A 10,405-nucleotide genomic window follows, 5' to 3' on the forward strand; every position below is an offset into this window, starting at 1 on the left:
CTGCAATACAGCTCAAGAGCAAAACAGCCAGCATTTCTTTCACACCTTTCAGAACCCCGGGGTGTCGCAGAGTCTCTTATCAGAGGTGTCGAAACCAGGCCATTGCTACGCACACAGCAAGCCTCCCGGGACACCAGCACTCGTCATCACAAAAACCCAAATTGCACAACTGCACGCCCGTTGGCTGCAACAGACTTTGCAACGATTCCCCCGTCACCCAGCAGAGAATCTCTCTCTAATAGGTGATGCCTCAGAAAGGCATCCATCATTAAGGACACAGCCCCCCCCCCACCAAGTCATCCAGGACATGCTCCCTTCTCATTGTTACCATCAAGGAGGAGGTACTGTGTTCATGGACCATTTGGAAATCTGATGGCGCGGCGGTGGGGTAGGGAGAGCTGTTCCTACACACTGTCTGTGTCCTCAAGCTCCTGTACCTCCTCCCTGGTGGTCATAATGAGAAGAGGGCACGTCCTGAGTGATGGGGTCCTTAACGATGGATGCTGCCTTTTAGGGACATCCTCTTTTAAAGACATCCTCAAAAATTTCTACAGAGGTACCGTGGAGAGCATTCTAACTGGCTGCATCAACGTCTGATTAGGAGGGTGGTGGCGTAGGGGGCTTCCGCACAGAGAGTTGTAAACTTAGTCAGCTCCACCTTGGGCACTAATCTCCATAGTTTCCAGGACATCTTCCAGGAGCAATGTTTCAAAAAGGCACCGTCCATCATTAAGGGCCCCCATCACCCAGGTCATGTCCTCTTCTCATTGCTACCATCAAGAAAGGAGGTACAGAAGCCTGAAGGCACACACTCAATGATTCAGGAACAGCTTCTTCCCCTCTGCCATCAGATTTCTGAATGGACATTCAACCCATGAACACTGTCTCACTACTTTTTTAAAAATTTATATTTTTGCACTACTTATTTAACTATTTAATATACATATATATTTACTTTAATTCACAGCTTTCTTTTCTATTACAGGTGCACATTCCTTTATCCGAAATTCTGAAATCCAAACAGCTCTGAAAACCGAAGTTTTTCTTTGCCAACAGCTGACGTCACTCAGGCGTGACGTGGCAGCACTAGCAGAGGCTGCCAGACGTCAGTTGTGGCTCAGCGCTCGTACTGGTTACACCTGCATTTGCTGTTCGCTGATATTTTGTGTTCACTGTTGACTTTGTTTAATTTCACTGTGAAAAGAGCTGCAGATACCCCTATGGGTAACAATTAGAAAAAGAGAAGGAAGCATCTATCATTATCAATAACGCAGAAAGTGGAGTTATTCCAGAAGCTTGATCGTGGTGTGTCTGTGTGGCATTTTACTGAAGAAAATAGTGTCGAAATTACCACTGTATATGATTTAAATAAACAAAGATAAGTTACTGAAGTTTTATAGTGATAGTGACGCTCTACATTTATTCCAATAAGTCATTTACCATGCGTTTGATTTGGTTCGTTTGAAACTGTATATTTTTATGTTTTATTGAATGTTTTTGTTGGAAATAAAAATTTTTCTTGGCATTATTCCCTAAACAATACAATATTACAACTACTTACATAGTAGTTACTTTGTATTAGCTATTATAAGTAATCTAGAGATGATTTAAAGTACACGGGAGGATGTGTGTAGGTTTGGTGCGCCGCCGCGTCCTAAAGTCCACTGCACTGAGCCAGGTTAAATAAGGGACTTGAGCATACGAGTTTTTTTGGTATCGGGGTGGGGGGGGGGGTCTGAAATATGAAAAATTCAGAATTCCGAAATGCAACTGGCCCCAAGGATTTCCGATAAGGGATTGTGGACCCGTATCATGTATTGCATGGTACTGCTGCCGCAAAGTTAAATTTCGTTGACATATGCCAGCGATACTAAACCTGATTCTGATGCTGAGGAGGTTAGCGCCCAAACACATCCTCCCTGATGGTGGCTGTGAGCACTGCCCATCCTGACAACCCAGCACACCTAGCAAGGCGGTGGCTGCTGCCCTGTATCTCCAGGGCCAGAACAGAGTGCAGACTCGTGGTTACTCGTCTCAGAATCACGGATCATCCGCTTCCGCTCCAGCTCCGCAGGCCAAGTGAGCAAGGCTGCCAACGTGGGAAGTGCGATCGCCCGTCACATCTGGATCCAGAGGCATAACAGCTGCCCGCGTCCTTTGACCAAATGATTGCTGCTGCTTACGCTGGTCTTCAAGTCCGGCCTCTCGTATAGAGTGCACGAAGGTGGGAGGAAGCAGCGGGGTGGGGGGGGGGAGACGAGAGAGCAGAAACTGAACACAACTTCCCATCACTCTTGTGGATCTGTTTTGCAGTGGCACAAGGTCTGTCTAAACAGATAAACCAGAAAGACAGCTGCAATGCCCGATTTTGGGTTAATCTAAGCAAAGTGGGAAATGCTGCTAAATTACCTCTGGAATTAAATGTATGAGCAGCACTTGATGGCTCTGGGCCTGTGCTTGTTGGGGTTTAGAAGAATGAGGGGGGAGGGGTAATCTCATTGAAACCTATCGAATATGGACAGGGTTAGATAGAGTGGATGAGGAGAGAATGTTTTCAATTGTGGGAGAGTCTAGGCCCAGAAGGCACAGCCTCGGAACACAAAAATGTCCATTTAGAAGAGATGAGGAGGAATTTCTTTAGCCAGTGGGCGGTGAATCTGTGTAACTTATTGCCACAGGTGGCTAAGGAAATTAAGTCATTGGGTATGTTTAAAGAGGAGGATGGTAGGTTTTTGATTAGTAAGAGCGTCAAAGGTTACGGGAAGAAGGCAGCAGAATGGGATAATAAATCAGAAATGATTGAATGGCAGAGTAGACGCGATGGCCCGAATGGCCTAATTCTGCTCCTACGTCATATGCCAAAGGCAGCAATGGTAGGTCATCTCACATCACTGCCGTCCTTCTGGGAAAGATACTCCCCCAGTTCTGTCAGGAAGGAAGATTTAGATCCAAAAGTAAAGGAACAATAACCCTTCCCCAAGACAGGATTGGATTTAACGTCACAGGAGAATCTAAAGAAACAAAAATACCGCAACAAATCTCAACAGCAGATGAAAATCAGATGAGAACGTTCCACAGACGTTGAATACGATGAAGCTCATAGCTGTCACACGTCACTGATGGAATCTTCATCACTTTTAAGATTAAACCCTCAACTTAATTTGTGAAAAACACATAGATGATGAGAGTCTATTCCCACTGTCCAGCAATCACTCTATTGTGACAACAGCCTGGTGAAAGGGGGAAAGTTTCCCTTAATTCCCCAGACAGCCCCGATTACAGAACATAGAACAGTTAAGCACAGTACAGGCCCTTCGTCCCACAATGTTCTGCAGACATTTTAACCCATGCTAAGGTCATTCTAATATAACCCTCACATGAGCCTCTGAATTTTTCTAACATCCATGTGGCCATCTATGAAGCTCTTAAATGTCCCAAATGTATCTGCAACGACTACCACCCTGCCAGTGTGTTCCACTCACCAATCAACTCTGTGTTTAAAAAAAAACACTATCTCTGGCATCCCTCTATACTTTCCTCCAATCACCTTAAAATTATGCCCATTGCATTAGCCATTTCTGCCCATAGAAAAGGACTCTGGCTGTCCACTCGATCTATACCTCTTATTATCTTGTACACCTCTATCAAATCACCTCACACCCTCCTTTGCTCCAAAGAGGCCATACTTATAAGGCACGGTAGCATTCTGGCAAATCTCTTCTGCACCCTCTCTAAACCTTCCGCATCCTCCCTATAATGAGGTGACCATCTTATCACAATACTTGAAGTGTGGTCTATCCAGTGTCAGATTTTGTTCAGGTTTGCAAATGGTCCTCACAAATCATCAAACATTTTACCCGAAACTCTCAAAAAAAAGATCAAACCTGGGAGATACAGTGTGGAATAGGCCTTTATGGACCAGTGAGCTGTGTTCCTCTGCTTTATCTGATTTAACAGTAGTCTAATCACAGGACATCTTACAACAACCAATTAACCTTCCAACCAGTACATTTTTGGAATGTAGGAAGAATCCCCATATCTCTTGATATTCTTACTAAACAGGTGTTGGACCCAAGTTGAGGCCAGTTCATTGGCTATATTTAAGAAGGAGTTAGATACGGCCCTTGTGGCTAAAGGGATCAGGGGGTATGGAGAGAAGGCAGGTACAGGGTTCTGAGTTGGATGATCAGCCATGATCGTACTGAATGGCGGTGCAGGCTCGAAGGGCCGAATGGCCTACTCCTGCACCTATTTTCTATGTTTCTATGTAAGTTCTGAAATTCCCTCCCTGTACCTCAGTGCACCCCTTCCCTCTTTAAAACAGACTTTGACAAAGATTTTGGACACATTTCTCCTTCGAAGCAGCTTGGTGCCCCACTGAAACAAAATCCCAACACTGTTATTTGACAAGCGAGGCAAGATGCACTGAATATATAACAACATATCCTCAGGATCAAACATGACTCGAGCAACTGAGGGTCAGTTAGAAATTGTGTCACACTCACCTGTCGCTAATCATGAACTGAGCGCAGTGTGAGCTACGACAGAGTGCATAAAATGAAAACTGCAAGGCCCCATAGAAACGTTAAAAGTCGCTCCATTAAATAATAACCCACTATCTCTCCGCTCCCTCACACACATGCATGCACACAAGAGAAATGCAAATTTAACTTTAATTGTTCTCTAGTTTTGGTTTTGCACACTCTCCAAGTTCATAACTCCTGACTGAAGGAGGGCCAAGATGCCAAGATGACTGTATGACCATTCAGTCCTCCAGGGAGCTGTGGAGGTCAAATTAAGGGAATATGTCCAAAACCCAGACAGACTGAGAGAATCAGAATCAGGTTTAATATCACTGACACATACCATGAAATTTATTGCTTTGTGGCAAGACTACGATATAATACATAACAACACACACAAAATGCTGGTGGAAACGCAGCAGGCCAGGCAGCATCTATAGGAAGAGGTGCAGTCGACGTTTCGGGTCCTAACAAAGGGTCTCGGCCCGAAACATCAACTGTACCTCTTCCTATAGATGCTGCCTGGCCTGCTGCATTCCACCAGCATTTTGTGTGTGTTGCTTGAATTTCCAGCATCTGCAGATTTCCTCGTGTTTGCAAGTATAGTACATAAAATAGTTGGGTTGAGTTGTTCTTCCATCTTGGCAATTTACCTGCAAACATTTTGTCACCACGTGAGGAGACACAGTGTGTAATCAACAGCACACTGACAAAGTCTCCTCGCATAGTGACGAGATGTTTGTAAGTAAATTGCCGAGATTGGGGAACAACTCAACCCAACCATTCAAACTGCACATTTATGAATTATTCCATTCATAAAATACACTGTAAATTACAATATATATAAAATTAAGTTAAATAAGAGGTGCAAGAAGAGAACAAGGCAGTGAGTTAGTATACATGGGTTAGTTCACTGTCCATTCAGAAATCTGATGATGGAAGGGGGAAAGCTAAAAATTGACTGTGTGTCTTCAAGCTCCTGACCTTCTTTCTGATGGTAGCAATAAAGAGAGGTCATATCCTGGGTGCTGGGGTCCTTAATGATGGACGCCACCTTTTTGAGACATCACATTTCGAAGACGTCCTCGATGCTGAGGAGACTAGTGCTCATAATGGAGCTGGCCAAGCCTACAATCCTCTGCAAACTGCAATTCTGGGGAGAGCCCACGATCACGGAGACAGGCAGGAAAATGGATCCAAGGCCAAGATCACTTCAGCCCTGATCTTACTGAATGGCAGACTAGACTGGAGGGGGGAGATGACTGAAGCATGCTCCTACAGCAGCTGTGCAAGTTGGTAAGGTGCTTAAGAAGGCGTATGGTGTGCTGGCCTTCGTTAGTCGGGGGATTCAGTTCAAGAACCTAAGGTAATGTTGCAGTTCTATAAAACCTTGGTTAGGTCACACTCGTGTTCAGATCTGGTTGCCTTATTATAGGAAGGATGGGGAAGATTTCGAAAAGATACAGATTTACCAGGATGCTGTCTGAATTAGAGAGCATGTCCTATAAGGATAAGCTGAGTAAATTATGGCTTTTCTCTTTGGACTGAAGGAGGATGAGAAATTACTTGATAGACGTATACAAGATAGACAATAGACAATAGGTGCAGGAGTAGGCCATTCGGCCCTTTGAGCCAGCACCGCCATTCACTGTGATCATGGCTGATCATCCACTATCAGTATCCAGTTCCTGCCTTATCCCCATAACCTTTGATTCCACTATCTTTAAGAGCTCTATCCATCTCTTTCTTGAAAGCATCCAGAGACTTGGCCTCCACAGCCTTCTGGGGCAGAGCATTCCATACATCCACCACTCTCTGGGTGAAAATGATATGAGGCATAGATAGAATGGACAGCCAGAGATTTTCCCCCATGGTGGAAATGGTTAACACAAAAGGCCTTAATTTTAAGGTGATTGGAGGAAAGTATAGGGGGATGTCAGAGGTAATTTTTTTTTGTACAGAGTGTGGTAAGGTGCGTGAAATGCTCTGCCAGGGTTAAGCTAGAGGCAGATACTTAGGGACATTTAAGACATTCTTAGAAAGGCACATAAATGAATGAAAAATTGAGGTCCATGTAAGAGGGAAGGGTTAAATTGATCTTCGAGTAGGTCAAAAGGTCAGCATCATGTTGTGGGTCAAAGGGCCTGTACTGTTCTATGTTCCCCCCCCCCCCCCCATGTCCTTCCATAGGAGGTTGGGTTCCAATTCTGGAGTCTGCCTGCACATCACCATTAAACACATCTCCAGGTAAACAATTCAACCTAAACCATTTGCAAATTACCTAAAGCTAGGTTGCTGTCATTGAACCTCAGGCAGGGTCTGGAGATCTGTGAAGTTTTCTCAATATTACCAGTAGAGCAGAACCCTGTGTTGAGCATGATCCAGCCAAGGGAGCAGAGACATTAATCAAAGTGGATGAGCAGCCTCAAGAGGAGTGATTGTCATAGAGCAGACCCTTCGGCCCATCTACTCTGTGCCAAGCTGTCACTCATCCTAGTCCCATCGACTCATAAAACCACAGACATAGCAGATTTAGGCCATTCAGCCCATCAAGTCCATTCTGCCATTCCACCACGGCTGATTAATTATCCCTCTCAACTCCACTCTCCTGCTTTCTCCCCATAACCTTTGACATAACATCAACCTCTGCTTTAAATATACCCAACGACTCAGCCCACGCAGCCATCTGTGTCAATGAATCTGTGGAATTCAACACCCTCTGGGTAAAGGAATTCCTCCTCAACGCTGCATACATGTCTTTTTTTTTGCGTGACTTATGTTTTTTTTGCTCGCTATCTTGAACGTGCCGTGTACGTTTTTCACCCTAGCCCCAGAGGAACGCTGTTTCATTCGGTTGTATTCACGTCTGGTTGAACGATAATTAAACTTGAATTTGATTTTCTAAGGGGTCGCCCTTCCTTGACTCCCCCCCTACAGGAAACATCCTCTCCACATCCATTCGCACCTGCACCATAGCGCTCCCGTCCACGTACTTATCCCTACTTCTCCAGAGGATAAACAGCAGATTACATTGGGCCAAATGGCCTGTACGAGAAGGTGATCATGTGCACTTCGATCAGACTAGGAGAAAAATGCCTGTGATGTACAACACGGCCCATCAACTGACTCCACAGTCCCCGCAGGGTCTAAATCATCTCAAGGGTCCAAGAAACCAAATTCATCTCCTTCCAGTGTAACCTCACACCACAAAGATTTGGCCGCAAATTGTTTAATACTTTTTAAACGCTTTCTTCCCAACCCTTTTCGCCCACTCCAACCCTCCCCCCCCCCTCCACTGGTAGCTGAGCAGAATAGCGACACCGTCTTGCAGGAGGCAAAATGAAACACGGCCCCAAGAATGTGTCCAATTTTACCAGTCAATTAAACCGCCCCCCAAACTCTGTATCAGAATTAACCCCAGGGATCCCCTCCCCAACAACCCCCACACCAAAGACAGCCACCGGAAATGATCACCTGTTATTTCTGCTCGGTTGAACCGCCTGCGTTAGTTCGTGTACTATTGTTGGTGAGGTATGACATTCATTTCAAGAACAACTTTAAATGCAGCCTCCTGCCGTTCTCGACACAAGATGCCGGGAAACGACATTCTGAGACACACCAGCAAACCCATGCTGGCTACAGCTGACATCTCTCCACCGCAGCCCCGCGTACACCCCAACACACATCAAATCTTCGGTTAAAAAATATGGAATTGAAAAATCACAAAATTGCAATTAGAATCTATTTTTACAGTAAAAAAAAACAAGTCTCTTAAAATATATCGCGTTACCTGGGGATGGTTATACACTTGGTGTTAATACTCTGGGTCGTAATTGCCTTTTCCAACTCATCCAACTGGCCGGTCTTTTTCAACTTTTTCACCAAACTTTTCACGGCTTTTTCGCACCATTTCTCCTCCTGCCCGTTTTGTTCTCCCTTCTTCCAGCCCAGCAGGCGCTTGACAATCGGCGGAGTGAAAGGCAAGATCGAAGACATGTTCGAGTAACCGATCTCCCTGAATGCGTCCTCGGTAAGAGACAAGGGAGACGAACACCGTCCCAGACACACCGCGAACCCCAAACTTCTCCGGTAAGTTTCACCAAACTTTTTTTTCGCCTCGTCAATTTCACTGCGGGACCAGCCGACCTCTGCACACCCCTCCTGCAGCGCCGAAACTTCGGTAACCCTCCGCCCTCTCAATAGAGTGCCGCTGCCTTCTTTGCAATCCACGTGAAGGGGAGACTCAGATCTGTCCTCTCCTTAGCTTCAGGCTTTTTTTTATCTGCCAGCAACAAAAATAGATCTGTTTACCAAACTGTTGTTTCGTTCCTTTCTCATTTGCTCTGCTATTAAAATTAATCCGCCTTCCCACTACAGGGGGTTTGCAATAGTGCGGCGACCACTCAGGTCGAATCGGAGCCTGTGTTTAATGCAAATTATTTTACTACAGGGACTTAGACAGGAGACCAAGTGTGGAAGAGTGCTTGTGGGTGTCGTAGTACAGACTCAACCCTCCCTCCGGAACCAGCGCCAATCAGTGAGGAGCCCGTGAAAGGGAAATGCCTTATTCAACTAATCCAAAGTTACGAGTTCTCGCAATCTTGTCATATCAGTTGAAAGACCGGCGTAACGTCAATACTTCACCCTCAACTTTACCTGTAAACAAGTACTCATTTGAAATCAATTACTGCTCTTTATCGCAGCCTATTAAAACAAGGAACTAGAGCGGCGTGTTGGGGTCATTGTAGTCTTGCATTGTACCATTTATCCTCGCCTGTTTCGCACACACACACTCTCCCCCTTTTCTTCGCACACTCCCCTCCATTTTGAAACCTGGTCTACCTCTTGACTTTTTTTGTTCTTGTTCTGTCGAAAGGTCGTTGACCTGAAACGCGAATCCCAAACAGCTCAACGTTTCCAATATTTTCCATCCATCATACATATGTAATTGCAAATAAAGCGCGACAGCGTCTCTACTTCCTCAGGAGTCTGCGGAGGTTCGGCATGTCACCAAAAACCTTGGCAAACTTCTGTAGATGTGTGGTGGAAAGTGTACTGACTGGCTGCATGTGCTGGCTGGTATGTGAGCGGAAAATCCTACAAATGGTAGTGGATTCGGCCCAGTATATCACAGGTAAAGCCCTTCCGACCACTAAGCACATCCACATGAAACGTTGCCGGATAAGCCAGGAGAGAGACTATGGGAGAAAGAGGAGGAGGTGTGGCACAAGAGGGAGGTGAGCAGAAGAGAACTGGAAAAAGGGGAGCTGGAATGCTGGAATGGATAAAGTCCCGATGAAGGATCTTGACCCAAAACGTTGACTGCTTGTTCTTCTCCGTAGATGCTGCCTGACCTGCTGAGTTCCTCCAGCATTTTGTTTGCGTTCCTCTGGATTTCCAGCAACTGCAGAACCTCTTGTCATAATGGGTGCCTGGAATGTGCTGTTAGTGTGGTGGTGGTGGGGGCAAGTATGACAGGGGTATTTAGAGACACATGAGAATGGCGGGGTGTGGACATGGTGAAGGCAGGTACATTAGTTAGGCATTTAATTACTTGTGTAATTAGTTTGGGACAACACTGTGGTCTGAATCAAAGCACACAAACTGCTGAAGGAACTCATAAACACAGGAGATTCCGCAGATGCTGGGAATCCAGAATAACACACTCAAAATGCTGGAGGGATTCAGCAGGTCAGGCAGCATCTATGGAGAGGAATAAACAGTCAACATTTCAGGCCAAGATCCTTCATCAGGACTGGAAAGGAAGGGGGAAGTAGCCAGAGTGATTGTGGTCCAAAGGGTCTGCTCATGCACTGTACAATTCTATTTTTCCATTTTGGGCTCGGGTAAGAGCCAATTAGCATAGAGTACAGAGAAATATG

General features: G+C 45.4%; 1 protein-coding gene across 2 annotated transcripts in view; it reads right to left on the bottom strand.

Annotated features, from left to right (window-relative positions):
- The window catches only part of smad3b (SMAD family member 3b), a 145,873-nt gene extending 136,178 nt beyond the window's left edge, over positions 1 to 9,695 (bottom strand). Inside the window, exons 1-2 of one of the 2 annotated variants that reach the window (XM_063066168.1) lie at positions 9,366 to 9,695; positions 8,314 to 8,805 (exon numbers count right to left, since the gene is read on the bottom strand). In XM_063066168.1, coding sequence (XP_062922238.1) covers positions 8,314 to 8,519 — 206 coding nt within the window. In that variant the 5' untranslated portion in view covers positions 8,520 to 8,805; positions 9,366 to 9,695. Of the gene's footprint in view, positions 1 to 8,313; positions 8,968 to 9,365 lie in introns of those variants that run through there. The other variant, XM_063066167.1, reaches the window with a different exon arrangement.
- Between the last annotated feature and the right edge of the window lie 710 nt (positions 9,696 to 10,405).

The sequence above is a fragment of the Mobula hypostoma genome, chromosome 13 (assembly GCF_963921235.1).
Source record: "Mobula hypostoma chromosome 13, sMobHyp1.1, whole genome shotgun sequence".
Classification (NCBI taxonomy): Eukaryota; Metazoa; Chordata; class Chondrichthyes; order Myliobatiformes; family Myliobatidae; genus Mobula; species Mobula hypostoma.